This window comes from Cucurbita pepo, chromosome LG02 (assembly GCF_002806865.2).
Source record: "Cucurbita pepo subsp. pepo cultivar mu-cu-16 chromosome LG02, ASM280686v2, whole genome shotgun sequence".
In the NCBI taxonomy this organism is placed as follows: domain Eukaryota; kingdom Viridiplantae; phylum Streptophyta; class Magnoliopsida; order Cucurbitales; family Cucurbitaceae; genus Cucurbita; species Cucurbita pepo.
In genome coordinates, this window is record NC_036639.1 from 11765037 (window position 1) to 11792133 (window position 27097).

Consider the following 27097-nt stretch of genomic DNA (forward strand, 5'->3'; position numbering starts at 1 on the left):
ACGGACGATATGTTAGTGAGGAAGTTGGGTCCCCAAGGGGAGTGGATTGTGAGATACTACATCAGTTGGAGAGGGGAACGAATCATTGCTTGCAAATGTGTGAAAATCTCTCCTTAGGAGACACGTTTTAAAACTGTGAGGCTGACGGCGATATGTAACGTGACAAAACAGACAATATTTGCTAGCGGTGGGTTTAGGGTTTTGCCCACACATTTTGGGCTTCTATCCACGGGTTCTCAAATCCTTGTTTAGCTACAAATCTAGCACTATAACAACATATAGATCCATTTTGGCTTACATTTTGTTAAAAAAAAACTCATTTACAACCAATGACATTCACGAGGGAAACGAACTGATATCCATTTTGGCTTATCGACCGATTGCTGCAATGTTACACTCGAGTAAAAAACAAAGTATATGAATGAATTCATCCCATTTGAACGAGAGTGATCCTGTGTCACGACTCAATTTTCGAAGCTTCGAAACTCGAATTGTGACCCACGAGAAGAAATTGAAAAGAAAAGAAAAAAAAAAATAAAGAATTTAAAAGAAAAGAAAGAAATAATAAAAGATGCAATTCCATTAAAGACTTAAAATCGAGGAAAGAGAAGTTAAATTTCAAATAATATAAAAGGATTACAAATTTTAAAATAGGAAATACAAATATGAAAGGAATACACAAAGACTCCAAAAGACCAAAAAAGGACGGAGGTTCCGGAATGACCCGTGTGACCGTACAGCTCTCGAACGCTCCTCCACCTCGACCGACACCTGAAAAAAAAAAAGTAGAAAGAAATGAGTATAAAAATTATACTCAATAAGTCACCTACTTGTAGGCTCTCATCGCATCTAATCTTAACAGAATTCTCACAGTCTTCTAATTGGCTCAAGGACGTCAGGTTCTAGTTTTAGTCTCTTTGGGGCTCGCCCCTCGGAACTTGCTCTTTGGAGCTTCACTGGTTCTCCATCCTTTCATTTGATACCCAAGTGTTCCTTATGCTAAGCTGGACTGACCGGTATCTCTCTACGAGGCGCTACCTCTACATGGCTAATTGAGACTACATGGTATTTTGCCTAGGGGTGTGCTGAATACCTCCTAAGCCCATAATAGTCCTCTTGGGGGGCGCGACCCAACTCGTTCCCATGCAACTAATGGGGTATACTACGTGAGGACACATTTCCCATGCGAAACGGCTAGGAGCAGTAAGAACTGATCAGGACCTCTAGTCCCCCCCACGAAACTATAGACATCGTTCGGTCAACTAGTAGTCTAAGAACACTCATAAGGTATTTCTTTGCCGTGATAATCTGTGCTTACTCAATGGGGCGATGACCTCCATCATGCACTCGGAAAGAAGAGTTTACACTCAACGGGGCGATGTCATCCCTCAAGTACCCGAAACGTGGAGTTCACTATTTCAACATGAATTGAACATATGCATATAGCGGAAGCTTAAAGCATACAAGCAACACCCAGATAATTCACCAAATACGCTCATAACAATCAATCTGCCTAATCTCATTCATGGATAGCTAATCTAAGCCAAATGTACTAGCATGCATGCAATTCAAGCGAATGCTACAAGTATTTCTTCCTCTTCCTAAATACCTGGTGGTGACTTACTTGGTTGACGTGTGCCCCTTCGCTAGCGTTTCCATGCTCGTAAGGTGTCCAAAAATACTGATTTTCTCCAATTAGGTCCCTATTCGCATAAAAACATCGTTAGAATTGGAATCGGGGCAGAAATTGGGCAAACAGAAGTTGGACGGACGGAAAACAGAAACTCACGCACTCCCACGTGCCGCCACACGTCCTCACGCGCCCAGACAAAGTCTAGTCGCAGGTGTCACATGCCCAGACAAAGTCTAGTCGCAGGTGTCACACGCAGGTCGGATTCTGCAGTCGCGGTTCATTGGGCCGGTTTGACACATGACTTGCCGAAATTTTTTCTCTCTCCTCCGTTCTTGAAAATCGGCTCGGATCTTTGCCTTCGGACCAGAATTCCGGCTAATTTCCTCCATGAATCTTGTGCAGAATTCCTCTAGATGAACATATCAAAATTTCAGACCTTGATTCACAACGGAGAGTTCTAGATTTGAGAAAAACAATCAAGATCTTACCTTGCCGATTTTCTCAATCTCTTGACAGAAAATGGGACTCTGAACGCCAACATCTTCTTCTTCCTTCCAAGAAGAAGTCCTTGTCATTAGATCGTGGCTAGCAGCGACTTCCAGCTGTGGTCCGATAAGTTTTCAAATGATTCTTTCTTTCTTCTCTCTAGGTTTTCTCTCTACTCTCTCTTCCTCCCTTTTCCTCTTTTCTCACACAATTGCGAGAATTTTGGACCGCTAGAAGGGAAAAATTACCTATTTGCCCCTTTGTAACTTTAATTTTTTTTTTCTTTTTCTTTTTTTCCTCGAGTGCTACATCTCGATGATAGGATGACAGGGAATTTTTAAAGGAGCGGAAAGTTACTATCTTCAATAACTTCTAGGTTTAAACAATTGGCTACCAATTCAAATCGATTAATGTATGATAACCATTCATATCATAATCAACTCAAATAAGTTAACATCAAAAATTTAATACAACAAGAATTCTTTTATTATTGAGTTTATTATAAATTTCATAACATGTGTTAACATATAAAAAAATAAAGATATGGCATGATAGCCATGGTGTTTGGAATGAAAAATACAATAAATATTTATTCCATGTAGTAGTTGCAATCAATTCTCCTCCATTAGTTTTTTATTCGTAGTTGAATCTTTCGATCATTGAGAGGTTGCAGAGGTCTTGCATTAGTGTCCGAATCCTACATATATAAACGATACATTAGACAAAATCCAAAGAACAAAAAAAAAAAAAAAAACATTATCGTATGAAAAACAATCACACTTACATCATGAACAGCCACACGAAGCAACTTCACTTGTTCCGGTGCAACCGTCCTAATCTGAAAAATATACGATAGTGATCATTTAACCATAGAAAATACAATTCCGAGTAAAATTGAGATCAAAGACGTAGAAGTTGAATTAAAAAATACCTCTCTCACTATCGTCCAAAGGACATTTTGAGAACACGGAGGAACGGTAAGAGAGCCGATATACCGATAATATAAACTGCTTTGCATCTTCAACAACGATGGATCGATCACATTCAATTTATCGTATTCCCTTGAATCCGATATATCTTCCAAATACTCTTCCAACTAAAAATACAAAAAGGAAATGAGTTCCAAAGACAAACATGTAGAAGAACAAACCCTAATTTTGAAACAATAGTTAAGGTTTTGAGGGTTACTTTGGACAAGAAATGGTCTGGTCGTCCGATGTTGTACAGAAGTCCAATGACAGCAACTTTTCCAGTTCGGCTTTGGTGCACCAAATGAGCTTCTAAGGCAAACCTTCTTCCATTGATGGTGTGCTCAGAGGGTGAGTGCCAATGACATTGTCTTAGAAAGTATCGAGTTCCATTGACATTTATAGATCCAGCTCCACCACTCCATTTCAGCTGCAACCATCACAACAAGTAGTTCAAATTAGGTTAAATTACATAAAGCTTTAACGTATCATTCTCGAGGTATAAAATTAGATCAAATTAGTGTTCGATCTTTATGTTCATGGGTTGGGTCGGGTCGGACTGAGACATATTCAATCCAACCTAAACATAAATTTTTTGGGTTGGTGTGGTTCGAGTTGTTCGAGTCATTAACCAACCCAATTTATAAAAAATTTTATTTATTCAAACCAAACCCGAACTCAGATCGAACGAATAAGGTTGGATTGATCAGGGTTTAATATATCTAAGCCAAAAATCAATCGTTACCCTCTCCAACCGACGTAGGATCTCATAATCCATCGGGCCAGCGTTTTCGCGGGCACACCGCCCCTGATGTCTAACTCTGATATCATTTGTAACATCAAAGCTCACAGATAGCATATATTGTGTCTCTAGGCTTTCTCTTATGGATTTCCCCTCAAGATTTTAAAACCCATCTACTAGGAGAGGTTTCCACACTCTTATAAGAAACGTTTCGTTTCCCTCTCAAACGACATGGGACTTCATTAATATTATTTTGGTTACCATGATATCATGACCTCTGTTCTTGAGAGTTGCATTGGAGGGTTTATAGTCGATCTTGAGGTTGGTAAAATGGGACACAATTCGGACTCTCTTATGCAACAAATCAATAGGAGATTGCATCAACCCAGTCTTACAGCCATGCCATTCTCGTTTAAGCTCTCCCCAATGAGTAGGTCCTCTATCTCCTTCAGCGTCATAATCAAACTCCTTCTGATCTTCTGCTCCCAATCAAAACAACAAAACAAAATATATCAACGACGTCATGAACTCATGTATTTATAGAAGTAATATGTACAGATATGATCTATTCAATCATAGATTCTCCTTGATTCATAGTAACAAACAAGTAAATCAGTAGATTGTCTTACTATGTACAGATATGATCTATTCTACGTTTAACGAACATAAACACGAAGAAATAGAGAAATAAAAGATGATTTAATGGGTTCCCTACCAACTTCTTGACACATTACAGGCCATGAAACCAGAAGAAACGCACATAAAAATGAGCCAAAAATGACGTGAAATGGGAGCTTCACCATCTTTAAAACCTTTGGGTTCTTCTTTAGCTAAGCAATTTGGGTGTGGTTTGTGGTGATTTTAGAACAAAAATTAGGTATTTATAAGCATCAAACATACAAATTTGAAGCTTCTTTGTTTCTTCCTTCGTCTATTTCAACTTAAGTTTGAAAAAAATGGAGAATGCCAATGAATTCTTCCCAATCTCATCTCCATACATAATTAATGGATATTGGAAACAAAATGTTGGCGTACACTTTCTTTTACAACTTCATAGGTGGCCCATTCCCGCTCGTATTTAATAAATCTGTCAACTTTCGAAAATGAAATATAATAAACCAATCTAACGTACGTAATGACTCATGCCCAAGATTCGAACTACGTTACTTAACAATTCTTCGAGCATGTTCTGTCTTCACTCACATACCTCCTAAGAAAATCATAGAGTTCTTATGATAGAGCCACTTGTCACAATCGCACTTTTAATGACAGCGGACTTACGATTGTGCGACACTCACTTTCCAACGACAAGTGAGTTAAGCCAATTCGTTCTTACGTCGCCTACGACCAAGCGACGTATGCTCGAGCCTCTGGCCTCGATTTTAAGAGAAGGTTTTAGAAAACGAGGGCAGAGAGAGATTTTTTAAAGAAACGTTATATAAACAAGTAAGAGAGAAATAATGGCTTACAGTATATAACCTTGAGTAGGGATTGAAATAGAATGTGCACCTTGTTGGTATAAGTAGTTTTTAATGTCTTTTTTAGTAATTCTATTCTCAAGATTGCTTTTATTTGAATGTGGTATCAGTTCATTCATGTCTCATCCTTTACTCCGATATCACAAACTCCATAATATTAGAAAATAAAAAATAAATAAGAATTTAGAATTACTAATTTATCTTTAAATATATTTAAACTAAAATTTAGANCCCTGGTTCATCACCATATCTATAACCTCGTTAGTCTGAACACCTTTGTCACATGTCTCGTAAGTTTATGCATCATCTAAAACGAAAAACAAAAAGAAAATCGAAAAGGAATGAATATTAATTTTAAAATACTTGTTTTTATGTTTGAAATTGAAAATATTTAATAAAATTTGCAATCATTATCAAAGAATTTAAAATGTGTTGGAGTTGGGTCCATACTCTAATTTTGATTATCAAATAATTCTCAATATAAATTAATTACATCATAGTAATATAAATTTCCAAGAAATTTCCTCCTCCATACAAATTGCCCAATACGTCACCATCTCTCTCAATGACTATTTGTTTGGTGAAAACATAAACTATAATTTTTATTTATTTATTTATTTATTTATTTATTTATTTATTTATTGAATTTCGATCGTTCACGAAACTTATTTTAAGATCAAATAAATGTCTTAATTTTTTTATAATAAGATACTCGAGTGTTTTAGATACCTCGATAGGTTTTTATGATTTTTTGTGTTCGAGGACATTCTCTAATGACATTTTTGTCCTTCGTTTTTTAATTCTTATTAATTAATTTCTCTAATTTTATTTTATATTAAAAATTAATTTAAGTAACCAATTTGAGCATTTCTCAATGAATAAGATACTAATTATTTTGCATAGAATTTCGCTACGTAGCAATTGCCTTGAAATTGCCATCTCCACATATCTCCCCCTCCATCACTCTCCTTCTCTCTCATTTTCTCTCTATCATTTTCACCGTGTTTCCACCCTCTTTCTCATCTCCACGAATTTTAAATGACAAAAACTATCTTCACAGACCAACACGAGTCCTTCTAACATATTTTCTTCACTCATATTCATGTTAAGGAAAATTTCGAGTGTAATTCAAAATTGTTCCAAGTAATGCATGTTTAAGCATTAAATTTCTGTGATTGAGTCACTGAGATGAAACGTGGACCTTGTTAGTGATAGGTACTGACTTTATATCTTTGAAGCCTTTTTTAGTTTTCATACTCTCAAGATCGCTCTCATTCAAATGTGGTATCAGTTTATTCATGTATGTCTCTTTTACTCGAGTGTCGCATCAAAATACTTGAAAATTCAAAAAATTCGATCAACCCAACCTGAGTCGTATGGTTTGAATTTTATTACAAAATTATTTGGATTGGATTGAGTTCAAATAATGAACCGTTTATAAGTTGAGTTGGTTTATAGGTTTCCCTACCACTAGATTAAGTTAAACCGAAATATATATATATATATATATAAAACAAAAATGAGAATAAACATCTAAAGAACTTAATAAACCAATTAAACAAAAAAAAATTATTATTGGGTTGAATTGAATTCATTTATTTAATAAGAGTTGTTTTGGTTGGAAAAAAAAAAACCAGACAACCGAAATAATTAGATTGGGTCTAAAAATATCTTAACCAAACTGGACTCAACCCGAGAACATTCTTAAAATTCATGAAAATCGCCTCTTAAACAAAGAAATGAGAAAAAACGATAGATTTCGATAGAAAAATGTAGTATTAATCATATAAAATTGATTAATCAAACTCTTTAATTAATTAATTTTAACGTTAACGGTATGTCACTTCACTATAGAATCGAAGTTGCACTCTTATATACGGTAGGATAATTTGTGTCTATGAATATAATTATTACAGGTAAGTCAGCCATTATTTTAAGTTATTCGTAATTACAATTAGGTTTAAAGTTCGTGTTATCATTTTAGTATCACAAATTCTCGAGTGAAAATTTAAATCATTTAAAAAAATTAATCACATTATAAGCCCGTTTAATATATTAAACAAGCTCACGGTTTTAAAACGCGTCTACTGATGTAGGATCTCACATGTTCAGTTAGCTTAAATACTCTAGTTTAGATAGAACTATCCATTGACGGATTTTTCGGGTAGTAAATTTTAATTTTAAATTTATTAATCTTTATCAACTTGTTTAAGTCAACTGATCATATATTTTCAAAACTTCTTGCGTTTATGATATTTATACCTTATTAAACACCATTGCTAGTCTTTAGGTGTCTAGGTTTTAAATCTATAGCAATTTAAATTGCTTATGTTCCAACGTTGTTGGACAATTGAAGTGGACTTTGGGAGAGCATGGATTCATTTTAACAACCCGTGAACCTAACGGCGCTACGTAACATATCAAAGCGGATAATATTAGTTAGCGGTGGACTTGAGGTGTTACAAATGGTGTCAGAGTCAATCCTCGACCGGTGTGAGGCACCAGTCGGAGTAGGGCTAGACCATCTTCATAGTAAATGCTGTAACGACCCAGGTCCACAGCTAGCAGATATTGTTCTCTTTAGGCTTTCCCTTTCGGGGTTCCCCTCAAGGCTTTAGAACGCATCTGCTAGGGAAAGGTTTCCGCACCCTTACAAAAGGTGTTTCGTTCTCCTCCCCAACCAATATAGGATATCACTTTTAAAACCATGAGGCTAATAGATACGTAACGAGCTAAAATGGGCAATATTTGTGAGCAGTGGGCTTGAGTTGTTACAAATGGTATAAAAAACATACACTAGACGGTGCACCTGTATTTTAAAACCGTGAAGCTAACAGCGATACGTAACGTATCAAAGCGAACAATATCTATTAGTGGTGGACTTGAGTTGTTACAAATGGTATCAAAGTCAATCCTCAGACGGCGTGAGACACCAATCGGAGTAGGGCTAGACCATCTTCATAGTAAACGCTGTAACGGCCCTGGCCCACGGCTAGCAAATATTGTCCTCTTTAAGCATTCTTTTTCAGGTTTCCCCTTAAGGCTTTAGAATGCGTCTGCTAGGGAAAAGTTTCCATATCCTTATAAAAGGGTGTTTCGTTCTCCTCCCCAACCAATGTAGAATATCACTTTTAAAACCATGAGGCTAACAGATACGTAACGAGCTAAAACAAACAATATCTGCTAGCAGTGGGCTTGAGTTGTTACAAATGGTATCAAAACCAAACATCAGACGGCGTGCCTGTATTTTAAAACCGTGAAGCTAACAGTGATACGTAACGTATCAAAGCGGACAACATCTGTTAGCGGTGGACTTGAGCTGTTACAAATGGTATCGGAACCAATCCTCGAACGGTGTGAGGCACCAGTCGGAGTAGGGCTAGACCATCTTCATAGTAAACGGTGTAACGGCCCAAACCGACCGCTAGCAAATATTGTCCTCTTTAGGCTTTCCCTTTCGAACTTCCCTTCAAGGCTTTAGAACGCGTCTGCTAGGGAAAGATTTCCACATTCTTACAAAGGGTGTTTTGTTCTCCTCCCCAGCCAATGTAGGATATCACTTTTAAAACCATGAGGCTAACAGATACGTAACGATAACTTCTTGCGTTTATGATATTTATACCTTATTAAACACCATTGCTAGTCTTTAGGTGTCTAGGTTTTAAATCTATAGCAATTTAAATTGCTTATGTTCCAACGTTGTTGGACAATTGAAGTGGACTTTGGGAGAGCATGGATTCATTTTAACAACCCGTGAACCTAACGGCGCTACGTAACATATCAAAGCGGATAATATTAGTTAGCGGTGGACTTGAGGTGTTACAAATGGTGTCAGAGTCAATCCTCGACCGGTGTGAGGCACCAGTCGGAGTAGGGCTAGACCATCTTCATAGTAAATGCTGTAACGACCCAGGTCCACAGCTAGCAGATATTGTTCTCTTTAGGCTTTCCCTTTCGGGGTTCCCCTCAAGGCTTTAGAACGCATCTGCTAGGGAAAGGTTTCCTTGGGCTTGGGTTGTTACAAATGGTATCAAAACCAAACATCAGACGGCGTGCCTGTATTTTAAAACCATGAGGCTGACGACGATACGTAACGAATCAAAGCAAACAATATTTACTAGCGGTGGGCTTAGACTATTACAAAACTCTCGTCATCAATGGGTTCATGAATGTATTTAAAGCTACCAAACCTAACGCAGGCTTTTGAGTTGTAGACGTAGAGGTACAACAAATTATTAGTGCAAAGTTTGAGAGTTGTATACGTAAACGCTTCAACTTAGTGCTATATTAAAGGGCACCAAGTTTGGTTCTCAAAATCTCCATTAACAACAAATGAAAGGCCTTAATATGGAGAAGAAGCTCTCTTTTCAACTGATGTTATGCTCATTCTTCTGTGCTTTTCTTTTGCTTTCAAGCCCTGCAATGTCTCAAGAAGTTGGTAGGGAATCATTGAGTTATGAGCTTTTTTTTGTGTTCTTTTTCTATTCAAGTGCTATATTTTGTAATGTTTCCGTGATATCCACGTTCACGTTGGTTGGGGAGTAGAACAAAACACGATTTATAGGATATGGAAACCTTTCCCTAGCAGATGAGACGCCCGAAAGGGAAAGCTCGAGGAGGGCAATATTGCTAGCTGTGAATTTGGGTCGTTACCGTTTTTTACTTTAGAAACAAAAAAAGGTTGAGTGTGAACAAATTTATTGATTTGATTGATGGTTCGAGAATCAATTAGAGATGTCTATTTAACTCACTTCGAATGAAATGAAAAATCATCGTTTACACGGGAAGTAGGAGAGCGAGCAGTGAGAGATTTATCTCTGCTAACGTAACGGACTCGGTAAATCTTGTCTTGGCTGTTAAGGATATTTGGTGATGAATTATAGTTTACCATATATCATATTTGATCTTTTATTAGAGGTAAATATCTATTATGGTTTTACAGTAAGTATCATATTTGACATATTATTATAAGTAATGAAATATTATTTAATTTATTATTATATTTTACTTTTTAATTGAAATTATATTAAAAAATGAAAATTATTCATTAAAAATTATTTCAAATGAATATTTTTAAATAAAAAATTCCTCATGGAAAACTTGAAATAGGTGACGAGGACAGGGACGGAGAAACCTCGATCCATGAACATTTCTAGATTCAATTCTCACATGCTCGTAGATGGTTTTTTAGGAGGAAAAAACATATATAGTTTTTTAAAAAAATCGAATCGAATCAATTCAGCTACATATACTTCGATTGTTTTCATGTTCATGAAGAGGATGAGAGCGAATTCAATTACGAAGAAGATGGAGAAAAAGGACCAGCAAATTGGGGAAATCTCAAACAAGAATGGCGTAAATGTAAAAATGGCACGATGCAATCTCCGATCGATTTGTCGCACAAGAGAGTTCAAATCATGCCCAATTTTGGAGACCTCAAAATCTATTACAACCCTTCCAATGGCACTCTCAAGAATCGAGGCCATGACATAATGGTAAACTTAATTTTCATCGAGTGTTCATGTTGTTATTAGCTCTATGATAGCATACGAAAAACGCCATCATAGTACTTTTATAGCGTTTTTCGTACGTGACAACCCTATAATATAGTACAATATTTGATCTAATTTGAGCAATATTGTTCAGCTGAAATGGAGCGATGGAGCTGGGTATATAGAAGTGAATGGTACTCGATATGTCTTCAAACAATGCCATTGGCACTCCCCTTCGGAGCACACCGTCAATGGCCAAACCTTTCCTTTAGAAGCTCATTTAGTTCATCAAAGCCAAAATGGAAGTATTGCTGTCATCGGGATTCTCTATCGGATTGGACAACCCGACCCTTTCTTGTCCTTGGTATGTATCAAACATCAGTTTAAGAGGGGAACGAAATACTTTTTATAAACGTGTCAAAACTTTTTCTCAGTAGAAGCGTTTTAAAATCTTGAGAAAAAGTTTGAAGAGAACAATATCTACTAGTAATACTTTGCTTGAGTTGTTCCACGTACGTTTTGATAGGCTTTAATTTTTTTTTATTTAATGTTTTTTTTTTCCTCAGATAAAAGAGGATCTCGAAGAAATTTCGTATACAAATGAAACTAAAGACATCAATATGATTGATGCATCGTTGCTGGAGATGCGAAGTATTCTATACTATAGGTATATTGGCTCTCTTACAACTCCTCCGTGCACTCAAAATGTCATTTGGACGATTGTCAGACAGGTAATTTCATTCAGAGCTCTATTTTTTTTTTTTAATATTGTACGACTGTTTATGTTGAATGTCGTGTTTGCTTTTGAGCTTAATTCTCTTTTTTTTGTTGCATTTTTTAGGTTTGGACCGTTACACCCGAACAAATAGANATTTTTTTTTTGAGATTTTTTATTTTATTCATAAAAATAAATGAAAACTTTCGCAAAAATAAATAGACTCAAACCTTTTGATTTGCGTCGGTTATTTTAAATATTATATTTATAATTAATGCTTAAATTTTACAAATATTTCAAGTAAAACATATTTAAGATTAATATTTTATTAAATGTAACACTAAATTTAATTTTTTAAAAATAAATTATTGAATGAAACGGTCAAACCTTATTTATATTATTATTATTATTATTTATTATTATTATTATTATTATTNAAGTAATTATTATCCAAAGATAAAAATATCTCGAGATGGGTTAGAAGGAAAGAGAGAAAAACACTCATTAATTTGTGTAAATGGGTCTTAATTGTTTTAAATTATTATTTATTGACTAATTAATTAGCCAATAAAATAAATATTTTATATATAGTCAACTTTATATTATATTTTTTCTTATGAAATATTTTTTTTTATTTGAATGTTTTCTATATATATATATATTTATTTATTTATTTATTTATTATTCTTTTTAATCAATTTTAGGTCGCAATATAATTTCCAAAAATTTAAATTTTAATATTTTTTCAACTCAATTAACATAATTTTAAAATTTTAAATTAGGTCGGTAACTTATCTACTAATAGTAATAATAATAATAATAATAATAATAATAAAATAAATAAATAAATAAAGAAATAAATAAATAATCAAGTGGGACAGAGAGTATAATCTTGATCTTCATCCCTATTTAGTCAACAAAGAGGAAACTCTTTCGGGTCCTTTTTTGTGGGACCCGCAGAATAGATAAATACCTCGAGAAGTGTTTTTATTATCGGTAATAATTACTCGGGGGAAAGATTTAACTTTTAATATTAAAATAAATAGACTCAAACCTTTTGATTTGCGTCGGTTATTTTAAATATTATATTTATAATTAATGCTTAAATTTTACAAATATTTCAAGTAAAACATATTTAAGATTAATATTTTATTAAATGTAACACTAAATTTAATTTTTTAAAAATAAATTATTGAATGAAACGGTCAAACCTTATTTATATTATTATTATTATTATTTATTATTATTATTATTATTATTATAATGTTCTAGACCAATTAATTTTTTTTTAGATATTTAACGGGTTACAATTTAAATTGCAGGACTCGAACACTAATGCAAGGCCTTTACAACCACTTAATAATCGAACGATTCAACTTCAACTACGATATATGAAGAAGGAGAATTGATGTGTCTCACACACGATAAATAATATTTTGCTGTATTAGATATTATGTAACGACCTAAGTTTTAGAATATAACTTTGGTCGTTACCTTATACGTACAATGTATGGACCTTCAAAAACTTAATCAAATAGAAATAACTAAAAAATAAAAACTTTTTAAGAACGTTAGACTTTCCTTCACGATTTCAAGATTTTTTTTAAAAGAACTGCCTAAGATTGTCTTTGCTATTGTCCGAAAATATTGAAAAATGAATATTGATCCAACCAAGACTAAGATTAACATATTGTATTTCTTATCATTGAGATGTGTATCACTTTCATATACATAGATCAATGAATATCACTTCCGTGTACACGTACCCTACTAAACGAACATCACTTTCATACCTGCAAAGTCTTACTGAGTACTCATCACTTTCATATATATCGACCTACGTACATCACTCTCATACATGTAGAACACAAAGGAGTATAATAATCTAAAAACAACTTTCAAACATCCGTCCTTTCCTTTTTAATGCAACCATTTCAACTATGAGATAATAATTTATTGAGCTATTGTTCGGTTTGGTGTATAGACTGGGTGTTTATATAAACCCTTGACCTCTCGACCTTCTACCAATATCATAATGAAAAATATTTCGATTGACCAATGTGATCATGTTATTTACTCATCATTTCTAAGAGTGAAAACTATCTCCACAAACCAACACAAGTCCCAACATATTTATCTTCACTGTGATGTCCCACATTAGTCAGGGGAGAACAAAACACGCTTTAGAAGGGTGTGGACACGTTTTATGCTGAGGGAAAGCCCAAAAAGGACAATATCTGTTAGTGGTGGATCTGGGCCGTTACAAATGGTATCAGAGCCAGACACCAGACTATGTGCCATCGAGGAGGCTATTCCCCAAAGGGGGTAGACACGAGACGATGTGCCAATAAGAACGCTGGCCCCAAAGAGGGTCGATTTGGTGGGGGTCCCACATCGATTGGAGAAAGGAAAGAGTGCCAGCGAGGACGCTGGCCCAAAAGGGGTGGATTCTGGTGTCCCACTTTGGTTGGGGAGGAGAACAAAACACCATTTACAAGGAAGCCTTGAGGGGAAGCCCGAAAGGGAAAGCCCAAAGCTGACAATATCTACTGTGGATCTGGGCCGTTACACTCACTCAGATGGGGAAGGCCTAAAGCCTTGAGTAGAAACCCGAAAGGGAAAGCCCAAAGCTGACAATATCTGCTAGCGGTGGTAGATCTGAGCCATTACACTAATTCAGATGTGGTGAAAGAGTCTATGTAGTATAACTCTTTATTAAAAAGAAAATAATTAGAAAANGTAAAATATTTCGATTGACCAATGTGATCATGTTATTTACTCATCATTTCTAAGAGTGAAAACTATCTCCACAAACCAACACAAGTCCCAACATACTTTATCTTCATTGTGATGTCCCACATTAGTCAGGGGAGAACAAAACACCCTTTACAACGGTGTGGACATGTTTTAAGCTGAGGGAAAGCCCAAAAAGGACAATATCTGTTAGTGGTGGATCTGGGCCGTTACAAATGGTATCAGAGCCAGACACCAGACTATGTGCCATCGAGGAGGCTATTCCCCAAAGGGGGTAGACACGAGACGATGTGCCAATAAGGACGCTGGCCCCAAAGGGGGTCGATTTGGTAGGGGTCCCACATCGATTGGAGAAAGGAGAGGACGCTGGGCCCTAAAGGGGTGGATTCTGGTGTCCCACTTTGGTTGGGGAGGAGAACAAAACACCATTTACAAGGAAGCCTTGAGGGGAAGCCCGAAAGGGAAAGCCCAAAGCCGACAATATCTACTAGCGGTGGATCTGGGCCGTTACACTCACTCAGATGTGGAAGGCCTAAAGCCTTGAGGAGAAACGCGAAAGGGAAAGCCCAAAGCTGACAATATCTGCTAGCGGTAGATCTGAGCCATTACACTAATTCAGATGTGGTGACAGAGTGTATGTAGTATAACTCTTTATTAAAAAGAAAATAATTAGAAAAGGTTGCCGGGAAAGAATTAAGAGTCTTAAAAAGAAAATCCCATTCAAATATCTCACATTAATCGAAGATATACCGAAATCTCACGTGCCCCACAAGCAAACGAATCGGTACCAATTGTGCTAAGCATAATAAGCCAAGTATTATCCTCTTCTCGAATCGGAAGGTCTAATCTCGTTAATTTTTCTGAAAGTTATATGTATTTTGTTGCGAGATTGTCACCCAACTCCTCTGAATCTTTTGATTTAGTCTCTACATTCTGTAAATTGTAAATAAGCTCCCAGTTTTCCTCGGAGTTTTCATCTGTTGTTAGTGAGTTAGGGTTCTTCAATCTACATGCAGTTTGTGCGGTAGAGGTATGTGGTTGTTTTTAGTTTTTTCTTTTCATTGTCGGTAATGTGGGTTTGCGGAATAGATTAGGGCTTCTGGGTATGTCGCTAACGGGGTCTTTTTTGCAAGTCAGTCTGATTTAGTAAAATTCATTCCGCATTGTGATTATTTTTTGCATTGCATGGTTCGTTTGAAGCATATGCATAAGCTTTTCCTTTTGCAATCTGGTTCTCCATGGCAGTAGTTGCGTAGTTCTTTGCTTTGGTACATCTTTTTGGAATAAAATTTTGTGGCTATGCAATCTTGTTCAAATGAATGCTGCTGTTAAACTGTATGTTGAATTCAGAATATCACTTCCAACTTTTTTTTTTTTTTTTTTTTTTACAAGTCAAAATTTTGAAGCTTTGTTGAATTCTTCTTTTTTCTTGACACTTCGAGTGAGTCTTGAGAAAATGATAAGCCCGTTCAATGAAATAAATACTGTAAAAGCTTTGAAGCTAAAGGAAATTGCATTTAATTCAACTATTTGAAGCTGAAGCTTTTATATTACTCACTTCTAATGTAAATGTTTTTATACGCAGTAATTGGAAGTATGGTAAAGGACACTCGATCTAGTGTCAAAGCGAGTAATGAGGAAAACAGCAATCTAAAAGGGAAGCAAAATGGTGATAAGGTCACGACAAGAGCAGGTTCTACAACGCCTGATACATCTTCTTTAAGAAGGTCTGCAAGAGACACATCATTGAAGAAAAAGATTGATGCAACCCCTCCCAAATCTAGAAAATCTGAGCGTCTTGACAACAAACCATCTAGCACTCCTCAAGATAAAAAGAAACATGGTACCCTTGAAAATCAGAATGAGGTTAATTCGGTTAGAAGATCTGAGAGGGGTAAAAAACAGTCTTCATCTACCTCTTCAAGATCTATATCTAAGAAATCAGTTAAAAGTTCAGGCTCAACAAATATGAAGGGAAAAAAGGAAAAGAAAGAGAAAAGTAGTGAACAATCGAGTCATGGAACTAGAGAGGCTGGAAAATCAGCAAAACAGGACATGGTTTCCACAAATGCCAGAAGTAAGAGAATGGATGCTCGTGCTTATAGGGCATTGTTCAGGGAAAAGCTTAAGAAGGCTAATTCATCTGGTACCTTAATTGTCTTCTCCTTTTTTCTATTTCTTCCTCCATGGACATCCCTATTTCACATTTGGTCCATATTATTCTTTTTTTAGAGTGATAATGGTTCACTTACTATCAATTAGTCGATTTACTTCTAAACGCATGCAAATATAGTCATTAAAGTCTTGTATGATAAGCATTTTTTTTTAATTTATTTATAATTATTATATATATGTATATATTATTGTTTTATACCTTTTAAAGATATATTAAAAATCCAAACAAAATTTTGAAAACGAAAAAAGTAATTCTTAAAAGCTTGTTTTTGTTTTTGTATTTGGAATTTAGCTAAGAATTCTCATGTTTTCTCAAAAATGGTGAAAACTATAAAATTCATGGTAAGGAAATAATCAAAACTTACAAAAACATAAAACTAATCACAAAATTGTAATCAAATGCCTTAAGTAAATTACTAGAATCCAGTTCTCATTACCATATTATTTCTATCTTAATTACTTGTGCAAATTTAATTAATTCATAATTATGCCTTACGCTATTTTAACAAGTTGATGATTATGTCTTCTTATCTTTCTTCTCCTTCAGTTGTAGTCCATCGAGAGCGGCAAAAGATTCCAAAAAGCAACACTCATGGTGGTAGCCATAGTTGCAAGGAAGACTTGAATGAGAGCGATACGTGCAATGAGAAGAGTGGAGAATTGAAAAGCAAATGTCTAGAGGAATCCTCTACTAGAGCTTTGGAGGACTCTAAGGAGACGATAACTAAAGAATTGGGAAGCAAATGTCTAGATGAACCTTCTACTAGAGCTTTGGAGGGCCCTAATGAGACTAATAGTAAAAGTTCCAAGGAAGTGGTGGAAAATGACATTGCATTAGATTTCCAACTGCCAAGCCAGAAGTCCTTCGAGGAAGAATTGCTGACTGAACTATCAAATGAAGATAGTGATAGTGTAGATGCAGTTAACAGTGCAACTAAGAAATTGAAAACACTAGAGAGAAACTATTCTATACCAGGAGAAAAGATGGTTGATGACCATACTGACTCAGTTGGGGAATGTAAATTAATTTCTTTGAAAAGAAAAAGAAGCATGGAGAACCTGGATTCTAATGCCTTGGTAAGGAATGAAAGTGAAAAAACGTGCTCTTCACCGGCTAGATCTGTGCAATCATTATCATCTCTATCTGGACAAAGTGACCAAGTTGAGACATGTGGCAACTGTTTGAAGAGACAAAGGTACTAGTCTTGATCATGTTAATATCAAGTATTTGTAGCAATTCATAGCACCATGGAGTACTTATTGAACATGAAGTCCATCTATACGACAAAAATGTTATTTGCCATTACCCATCAATAACTCATCACTAAGCAATAGGAGATGCCAATATGTTATTGAATTGCGAATGATAAGGATAATCCAGATGTAGAATTGAACATCTGGTTTGCCATATTAGTTTTAGTGTTGTCAAAATTTTACTAATGGGGAATGGAAGTATATTTGTAATAACAAAAGATGTAAGCATAGATGGTATGCATTAGGACTATGAACCTATTTGGATTAGTGACCCTTTCTGTTAGTAATTGGACAACTCTTGCTTGGCTGTTTTTAAAGAACACTTGATTTTTTTTTTTTTTTTTTTTTTTTTTTTTTTTTTTTTTTTTTTTTTNTGTAAACCTTTGGATGCCAGACTTGAATACCTGGTTTGCTGTATTACTTTTAGTGTTTTCAAAATGATACTGATAGGGAATGGAAGTATTTTTTGTAATGAAAAGATGGAAATCATAGATAGTATGCATTATGATTTTGACCTGTTTATCCCTGTGGATTGGAGACTCTTCCTGTTAGTAGTTGGACTCCTCATGTTGGGCTGTTCTTAAAGAAAGCTTGGTTTCTTTTATCAAAAAACGCTGTTAACCTTTGGATGCCACATTTTCATTAAGTGGAGGCAGAATGGAAGGGGTATATAGTTCCAATCATGTAGGACCTGTCCACTTATTTGGCCACATTTGGATTCATCACACTGGGTATAAACTGAGTTCACCTNTGGATTCATCACACTGGGTATAAACTGAGTTCACCTTTTCCTCGTATAACCTTTCTTTTATTTTGTCCAATTGGAAATGTTTATTATAACTCCTTTGGATATGAGCTTTTATCTCTCCTTTTTTCACATCAATGAAATTATCTTTTAAAAAAAGTTATCTAGTTACCAGTGACACATTTGATGTGTTCTTCATTGTTACATATTGCAGGGTTGACAATAATTCATCGAAGGACTTCTACTCTTGTGTGGAAATTGACCAGCAGAACGGAAAAACATTCATTGAAATGGTTTGTTTGTTCTTTCTTTCTTCATTTCTTGTCATTCTTCTTCTTATTGGTTTTTTTTTTCTTTTCATCTTCTTCACATTCATTCTTCTTCTAATTGGGATATTCATTGCATTGCAGGGCTGGTTTAACCAGTTTTTATTTATTTATTCTTTTTACCATATGATACGGACGGGAATCCCCTATAACCCTGCATCATCATCCTCTTGTTTTTCTTACTGTATCATATCTCAATGAATAATAACTCCTTTTCTGTTGAAAGGAGATTTAATTTTTTGATTGATAGAATTTACCGTGTCCTCTTGCTTAAAAAGCATTGAAGATAACACTATATTGAACTGATCACGAATATTTTGTTTTTGGTTTATTGTCGTAGGATAGAGGGGAACCCATGGGCAATGTCATCACAGACCCTGCTGGAAATTGTGTTTGGTGTAAGCTAGAAAAAGCATCATGTGACATTGACCCAAATGCATGTCTCATCTGCAAAGTTGGAGGAAAGCTCTTGTGGGTACTATTTTATTGGTTTTTTATTTTGCATTTTTGAATATTTTTTACATGAAGGCAATCTGGATGGAGGGATTTTAATTTGTTGTTGAATTTGACGAGGAAAGGTATGATTGTTTAAAGAAAACCTTGCATAAAGGATGGACGGGAAACACAATCAACTAGCCTTCCACCCTGTTGGAAATATTTCTTAGATCTCAAGTTAACAAGGCTAACAAAGACATTAAAATGAACTCTAATCCAAATGCCCCTTGGGAAGCTTTTATATTTCATTAGTTTTATTTATTTTTTACTCTCTCCCCCCTTGGAATTTTGTATCTTTGAGCAATAGTTTCTTTTCATTCATTCAATGAAAAGTTTCTTTTCTCGTTAAAAATATCCTTATCAACAAAGTGGTGTCTTCCAAAATCTATTTCTTTCTACCCAAAAGCTCTAAACGATCATCTATAAATTATCACGTTTTCTATATAAGAAAAACCCCTACAACTTCATTCCCCGTTTTTTTTTTTACAACTATCTCCATCTAATATTGTCTAATCTTTGACTTTGTCCACTCCTCCTGTTGTGTTACCATGCAATCTGTTCTAAAATGAAATATATTGAAACTTCAGTTATCATGCTGATTTGTTTCAATGTGTGTATCTTTCCTCGCATTTTCTTTAAGATGCTGTGAAGGAAAAGAATGCAGAAGAAGCTTCCATCTTTCTTGTCTCGATCCTCCCTTGGACGATGTTCCGCTTGGAGTTTGGCATTGTCCAATGTGCATTCGAAGGAAGATCAAGTTTGGGGTCCATGCTGTGTCGAAGGGTGTAGAGTCTGTCTGGGATACAAGAGAAACAGAGATATCAAATGCTGATGGTAAGATTGCTAAATAATTCAATCTTACACATCTAATAGTAATAGGTTGTAGATGTTCAAAATACTGTGTTACCACGTTACTTTTATGGTTGTTGCTTTAACCTTCAGGTCTATGACCTTTCCAGCTTTTCCTTATATATTTATATCATAAATATACAATCCTCTTCAGATTCTTTGTTATCTGTTGTTATCTTCAAGGGTTGCGAAGGCAGAAACAATATTTTGTGAAATTTAAAGATCTTGCTCATGCTCATAATTGTTGGTTACCGGAGAGTGAATTGCCTTTGGAAGCCTCAAGCCTTATTTCAAGATTCAACAAAAGAAATCAGGTTAGGATTTGTTCTTTCTAAAAGTTGATGTGTTGTTCAATTTGACGTTATTTCTCTCATTGCTTGATATCATTGAATTTAATGTAGCAAAAATTAAATTAAGAAAATTTAAATATTAGAAATCTACAAGGTAATAACATTTAGTATGATCGATCTAAAAAACCAATAGTAGCTTGAAAGAAAGATGAATAGATGATACCTTTCCCTCACACTCTTTCTTTAAAGTATAATATCTCTTGTACTGTTTTACCACTATGGTTTCTTCTATCATGTGGAATTTAAATACTTAGGTAAAAAGAGAAGATAGAAGTAAGTTTTTGTGTCATTTTGAGGGAAAAGGACCCTTTTTATAGTTGAAAATTGCAAGAAATGAAATTTTAGGGTGACATTTAAAGTTCTTATGGCTGGGTAGAGGGAGGAAGTTTATCTACGATATTGACCTACTTGTCCAATTAACTCCTTTTGTGAAGGACAGTATTGAAAATGGAACTGAGTATGGCCCATGGTGAATAGTTTATTTTTGGAAATTAATGATGTTATTTTATTTTTTATTTAGTACAATGGATATTCTCCACTGTGATTGCACTTTTTCTTTCAGTATTCAAGGTGGAAGCAACTGTGGGCTGTTCCACAGCGTTTGTTACAGAAAAGATTGTTGTTTTCTTCTAAGCTATGTGAGGAGCATGATAGGGAAGTTTCTGGGGCTGAATTGAATTGCCAATATGAGTGGCTTGTCAAATGGCGAGGCCTTGATTACAAATGTGCAACATGGGAGTTGGAAAGTGCTTCATTTTTAAGTTCATCTGATGGTCAAGGTCTCATGGAAGATTATGAAAGACGCTGTGAAAAGGCCAAGTTTGCTTCCCATGTCTCAGAAATGGATGAGGTACATTCAGAAAAGTTAGTGCTTTTATGATCAGCCATCTTCATGGCTGTCAGCTAAAAAAAAAAAAAAAAAAAAAAAAAAAAAAAAAATNAAAAAAAAAAAAAACTTTTTGTTTGCTTATTCTACTGCCTCAGAACCCTGCATGAACAATTGAATTCTAATCCTTCCATGGAATTAATGTGGTTTCTTAAATAGTTTATTTGTTTCATTCGATGAAAATTTGTTGTTGTAAGCGGTTAACTCTATAGCATGGGGCAAGTTAGTATTTTGTCACTTTCCTCGTCAAATGATCTTGGTTAGCTGGAGTGTTTTTATGCTGTACTTGGCCTGGATTAGGGCTTGGCTCCTAGTCATCCTTTCCCTTGAAAATCTCCTAGTTAATGACGCAGCTCTTACAAGAAGTTGAAAAAAGAGCTGACTCTGGGATTTTCTAATTTTACATGATATATCAAATTTCTACGTTTCCACTTAAATTGGATGTCAGTTGACTAGTCCATTTTATGAACTTGGAATGTTTGTGCCTTTTAATGCTCTTAGCACTATTTGTATTTTCCTCCCTCTCCCCCCCGGTGCTGTTAACTTGGTTATTTTCGTTTTATTCTTACCTAGTTTTTAGAGTGGTCGAAAAATTGGTCAATTTTGGGCATTGAAGCAAATTTATTCCTGATTTTATTTGATTTTAGATTTGGACACCATTTGGGACAACCACAAGTTTTTCAGTTCTCCTTAACTAGAGAGTTGTAGAATCCTTTTTATTTTTCATGATCGGATTTTTTTTTTATTTTTATTAATTTAACATTTCATTTTTGGTCTTATTCCTCTGCTTCTCTATTTCCTTTTTTTCAGTATTATTGTATTTCTTTTTCTTAAATAAGAAAAAAGCTCCCTTTTGGTTACTTTTAAATTGTGTACTTTTTTTTTTCTAAAATAAAATATTGGATATTTTGTCCTTATTCTATTTATATCCTGATGATTTTTTCTGGTTACTCTAGAGGTTCTTTGACATATGCTTCTCGGTATGGGGAAACTATGCTTGATGCTTTTCTATGGTCATTGGTCTTACCAAACACCATATAGGAGTTACACGATTTGGTTTTTGTGGGGGCATCCTTACAAGGGTGGACAAATGACTTTATGGCTTGCTTTCTCAAGAAAAGAAAAAAAAAAAAGTGATACTCTTGCTTTTATGCCATTGGAAAATCCATGTCTCTGTGGTGTTCTGGTTTTTGATATATATGTAGCTTAATGATGTTTTTATACCATTTGCAGATACTGGAGAGGAAAAGAACTACTGTGGTTAATCTATCACAGTTTACAGATAGAGATACATGTGGCTTCAATGATAATTATGTAAATTATGTCACCAAGCTTTGTGAATTTTGGCACGAGGCAAAAAATGCTGTTGTGATTGATAATCAGGTGAGATTACACAGCAATACTGCATTGTGGGCAGCAAAGTAAATTATATTGCAGTTTACTGGATATCATTTTTGAAGGTGTTATCCTTTAATAGTTTTCATCAGTGCAGTTTACTTGATATCATCACTAGTATGATTCAGAATAACCCTAATTTTTAGACTTGCATACCAGCTGCAGTTTAAACAGGGTAAATGGGAAGTATTTCATTTTGGGCTTTAGGTCTAGTTATGGCTCTATATTATATTTCAGCTTGGTTAGGGCCTGTTGGGAATACTGAATATTCCTGTTATCCACCGAGAAAAATGTAACGGGGTCCATAAAGTGAACATTATTGCAATTACTCAGTATCTAGCATTGTTGCTTGAACCAGTTGGCCATTGATTTTTTTTTTTATATCCGTGAGTGTGAGCCAGCTTTTGTGCACCTCAGCTATTCTCATAGGACAATCGCCTGACCCTACTATCTTTAGTTACCAAGGTATTTAGTATTATATTAAATCTTAGGTAGGTGGCTACCATGGCTTAAATTCATTTCTTCTAAACCCTTAAATTTTTACATAACCCTTCTTGACCACTAGGCGAACCCATGGCGGTTAGTTGGCCATTGTTTTGGATGGTAAAATCTTTAATGCTTCTCCTAAGATTATTGAGGATTCGAAGACAAATAAGATGAGGGCAGATTTTCAAGCTTGATTGGGAGAAAGCATTGGACAAAGTGGATCGGGACTTCCTAGATGCCATCCCCAAAACAAAAGGCTTCTGAACACTTTGGAGGAAATGAATCTATGGATGCATCTCTAGTGAAAATTATTCCATCATAGTTAACAAGAAGGATCATGTCATTCAGAGGGCAAGCTTTTTCTATGGATGGGCTTCAAACACAGTGCAAAACTTTATTTATTTGTTGGAAGACAGAGGGGAGGATCCTTTCTTCTCCAGAGGATATTTTCATAGAAACAGTGGGATACTTCTTTAATCTTTATACGGTCTTAGAAGGAAACTGTTCTATTTTGGACAACATTGATTGGGGCCCTATGAATGAGGACTGGAGTAGAATAGAGGCTCCATTTGAAAAAGAGGAGATTCTTAAGGCTATTAAAGATCTGAGAATCTTGAAGTTCCATCTCTGAAAGCAGCTTGGGACATCTTGAAATATGACTAAGTAGGGTAAGATTTTTCTTTTGGGAGTGGTATTATTAACTGCACAAATGAGACATATGCTTACCTTATACTAAAGAAGGATAAAGCCTCAATGTTTTATAACTGTAGACCAACGAGAAGTTTATGACATATGCTTGCCTTATACTAAAAAACTTTGTATAAGGAACACCAACGAGAAGTTTGAACTTGATGAACTCAAAACCATCAAAACTATCTACCCAGTGGAGAAACTTAATTTTGAAGAATATTTGGTTTATGTGGGAAGGGATGGACAGCAAAGCATTTCACCGGTCTAGCAGCTTTGCCGCTAGCCAGAGTACTCTAGACGGCCTCTATATATATATTTTTTTAATTCAATTTTTCCTTTTATGATATTTAACGGATAATTTTAATAAATCATGTGGTATTTGGTTTCTTGTATGTTTTCATTTGTCAACCTACTATATATTTTGGTATATAAGTAGTTGAAAGAGCCTGATCTAAGAGGCTTTATTGTGTTAATTGATGACTAGTGCTTCTATTCTCTTATTTGTAGTAACATTCTTCTATTGGATTCTTCTGATTTGTTCATTTCTTTAGTTGTATTTGCAATGTGATTATGATAGTTGATATTCACTTCAGGATCGCATGGTGAAGGTTATTGCATTTATTTTAACTTTGCGGCCTGATGTCCTTCGGCCCTTTCTCATCATCTCAACTTCCACTGCACTTGGTTCCTGGGATGATCAGTTATTGCGCTATGCACCGTCTTTCAGTGCTGTAGTTTACAAGGGAAACAAAAATGTACGAAAAAACATAAGAGACCTAGAGTTTTACCAGGGAAATCGCCCGTTGTTTCAAGCTCTTATTTGCTCCCCAGAAGTAATGATGGAGGTAACACTTTGCCCCTGTAGTTAATTTATTTTTGATAAATTATTGGATTCTTGTGAAATGGTTTTGTTCCCATCGAATTATATGGCTTGGATGGTTGATCAGATTCCTTCCAACAATGATAACTACTTCATTTACTTTAGGCAATATTTAGTCATAATTTTTGCTCGACTATTATTTTGGATAATATGCTATAAAAGCTTTGGAACTTCATTCAACATCATACTTCTCTGCAGGATCTAGATGTGTTAGACTGTATAAACTGGGAAGTAATAGTTGTTGATGAGTGTCAACGCCCAACAATTTCTTCACATTTTGAGAAAATGAAGTTTCTAAACGCAGATATGTGGCTTCTTGTTCTAGCTGATCAGCTAAAGGTTCGTTCTCGTGAGTGCTTTATTATTTAACTCCTCACCATTTGATTTATAGTTTACACCAATACTTTTTGACTTTGCAGGATATCAAAGATGATTATCATAATCTTCTCTCTCTACTTGAGGGAAATAACCAAGTTCAAAGTGATAATACTTTGAAGACCAATGATGGTGATAACATCAGCAAACTGAAGGAAAGATTATTATATCATACTGCTTATACCTGCACCTCTAAATTTGTTGAGTATTGGGTTCCTGCACGTATATCAAATGTGCAACTTGAGCTTTACTGTGCCACCTTACTTTCTAATGCTGGATTGCTTGTCTCATCATTCAAAAGTGATCTGCTTGACAACATCCATGAAATGCTCGTTTCAACTCGGAAGGTTTATTCTTGAACTCTTACATCATTTTGCACTAGAACCAGTGAAAATGTCTATTTTAATGCTCCCTACCTTTTTTATTGAATGGGATATTATTTTCTCATTGAAATTAAGGGGAAAAGATCAGCTAGATATCATTGTGAGTTATTTTATTTGTATGTTCTGCTCTGTTATTTATTTTTATTTTATTGGAAGACAACTTTCATTATGATATATAAAAGGAAAAAAAAATAAAGAAACATATTGTTGTGGGTTGCCCTAATGGTCAATAAGGGGTCATGTAAATAATTAGCTTAGAGGGTAATAAGGTTAAATCATGGTGGCCACGTACCTAAGATTTAATATTTTACAAGTTTATTTGAAAACTAAATATAATATAATCAAGTTGTTTTTCCTCAAGAATAGTCGAAATAGTGGAAGCTGTGTCGAATGCTCACATGTATAATATAATCAAGATTTAATATTTTACAAGTTTATTTGAAAACTAAATATAATATAATCAAGCCTTTGTATTTGCTTGCAATAATCACCCTCCATAAAGCACGTGGCTTATTCGTAAATCTCCATCCCCGTTTGGCAATGAGGTTCAAGTTTCTGCCTCTAAAATTACCAACTCCCAGACCTCATTTGCCAATGGGGAAGGAGGCAGTCTTCCAATTGACCAAAAATACTGGCAGTATCTTTAGTTGCCCCCTTTCATCAAGAATTCGCAAATGTATAAAATAACTTTTAATACCTTTGTATCAAGAAGAGCTCCAAGATGCTGCAAAAAGTTATCATCGCAAATCTTCCCTCGCAAAAATTTTCTGTCTTCCAAGATATGTATATTCCATTATTTTTTTTTTCATTCTTATTCTATCTTGTTCTTATATGATTTTATGGACTGAAAAACTACATACTTGTTTGTGTCTTAGCCTTGAATCTGTTTATTCCTAGTGATATTTCTGATAAGAAAGGGAGAAATGGCTCTAATGTCATGTATGGTATCTTGACAGTGTTGTAATCATCCCTATATTCTGGAACCTTCAATGGGACATGTGATCACCAAGGGGCATCCAGAAGTGGATTACTTGGATATTGGAATAAAAGCAAGTGGTAAGCTACAACTTCTTGATGCAATGCTAAGGGAGATGAAAAAAAAAGGCTCGAGAGTCCTAATTCTTTTCCAGGTAAGTCCTATGGTTGAATTGGTAATTTTTGTTTTTGAGGTTAATAGCTTTTGAGATAGGTGCTTATTAATATAGCTGAAGGGATGGAATGTGGAATTCAGGCTTATTATTATTATTATTTTTTATTTTAAAAAAAAGAGACTGATCTGGCATTTAACTTACTTAATGCACGAGTTTAGATGACCATCGGATTGTATTATTATGATTGAAACTGTAATCAAAATGAACAGCTTTTATTAGTTAAGTGAAGGATCGCTAACAAGAGCCAGGATAGTAATATGGTACAATTCTGGTGTACGGAGAACAGATTTGTCAGAGACTTTGAACGATCTACTCCTGGAGGGAGTGAATTAAAAAAAAAAAAAAAAAAAAAAAAAAAAAAAAAAAAAAAAAAAAAAAAAAAAAAAAAA

The 27097-nt window shown here is 34.9% G+C and overlaps 3 protein-coding genes across 3 annotated transcripts in view; 2 read left to right on the forward strand and 1 right to left on the reverse strand.

The window, feature by feature from the left end:
* Positions 1 to 2587: 2587 nt before the first annotated feature.
* On the reverse strand, positions 2588 to 4755 carry LOC111787486 (alpha carbonic anhydrase 7-like). The gene is made up of 6 exons (XM_023667460.1): positions 4545 to 4755; positions 4091 to 4308; positions 3308 to 3517; positions 3051 to 3215; positions 2904 to 2957; positions 2588 to 2816 (listed from the first exon to the last, which is right to left on the reverse strand). Exons 1-6 carry the CDS (start codon positions 4630 to 4632, stop codon positions 2745 to 2747), a joined length of 807 nt encoding a protein of 268 aa, XP_023523228.1. The 5' UTR covers positions 4633 to 4755; the 3' UTR covers positions 2588 to 2744.
* Positions 4756 to 9624: 4869 nt separating this feature from the next.
* Positions 9625 to 13080, forward strand: LOC111787487 (alpha carbonic anhydrase 7-like). Its single transcript, XM_023667461.1, has 6 exons — positions 9625 to 9745; positions 10585 to 10802; positions 10954 to 11163; positions 11366 to 11530; positions 11641 to 11684; positions 12827 to 13080. The coding sequence occupies exons 1-6, from the start codon at positions 9640 to 9642 to the stop codon at positions 12921 to 12923; spliced, it is 840 nt and encodes a 279-aa protein (XP_023523229.1). The 5' UTR covers positions 9625 to 9639; the 3' UTR covers positions 12924 to 13080.
* A 1943-nt stretch (positions 13081 to 15023) lies between these two features.
* LOC111787819 (helicase protein MOM1) overlaps positions 15024 to 27097 on the forward strand; it is a 20344-nt gene continuing 8270 nt past the window's right edge. Inside the window, exons 1-13 of the mRNA XM_023667876.1 lie at positions 15024 to 15298; positions 15854 to 16414; positions 16991 to 17639; positions 18657 to 18735; positions 19109 to 19239; positions 19904 to 20097; positions 20296 to 20426; positions 21025 to 21312; positions 22582 to 22731; positions 24513 to 24764; positions 24998 to 25138; positions 25219 to 25521; positions 26514 to 26687. Of these exons, the coding sequence (XP_023523644.1) occupies positions 15865 to 16414; positions 16991 to 17639; positions 18657 to 18735; positions 19109 to 19239; positions 19904 to 20097; positions 20296 to 20426; positions 21025 to 21312; positions 22582 to 22731; positions 24513 to 24764; positions 24998 to 25138; positions 25219 to 25521; positions 26514 to 26687 (3042 nt within the window). The 5' untranslated portion in view covers positions 15024 to 15298; positions 15854 to 15864. The remainder of the gene's footprint in view (positions 15299 to 15853; positions 16415 to 16990; positions 17640 to 18656; positions 18736 to 19108; positions 19240 to 19903; positions 20098 to 20295; positions 20427 to 21024; positions 21313 to 22581; positions 22732 to 24512; positions 24765 to 24997; positions 25139 to 25218; positions 25522 to 26513; positions 26688 to 27097) is intronic.

What these genes read in the sequence shown, in the direction of transcription:
- LOC111787486 (XM_023667460.1), bottom strand. Translation starts at nt 4,632, where the DNA reads ATGGTGAAGCTCCCATTTCACGTCATTTTTGGCTCATTTTTATGTGCG. An exon ending in TTTGGACGATAGTGAGAGAG is followed by an intron (nt 2,958 to 3,050) that starts GTATTTTTTAAT and finishes TATATTTTTCAG; the next exon opens with ATTAGGACGGTTGCACCGGA. An exon ending in TTCGTGTGGCTGTTCATGAT is followed by an intron (nt 2,817 to 2,903) that starts GTAAGTGTGATT and finishes TTATATATGTAG; the next exon opens with GATTCGGACACTAATGCAAG.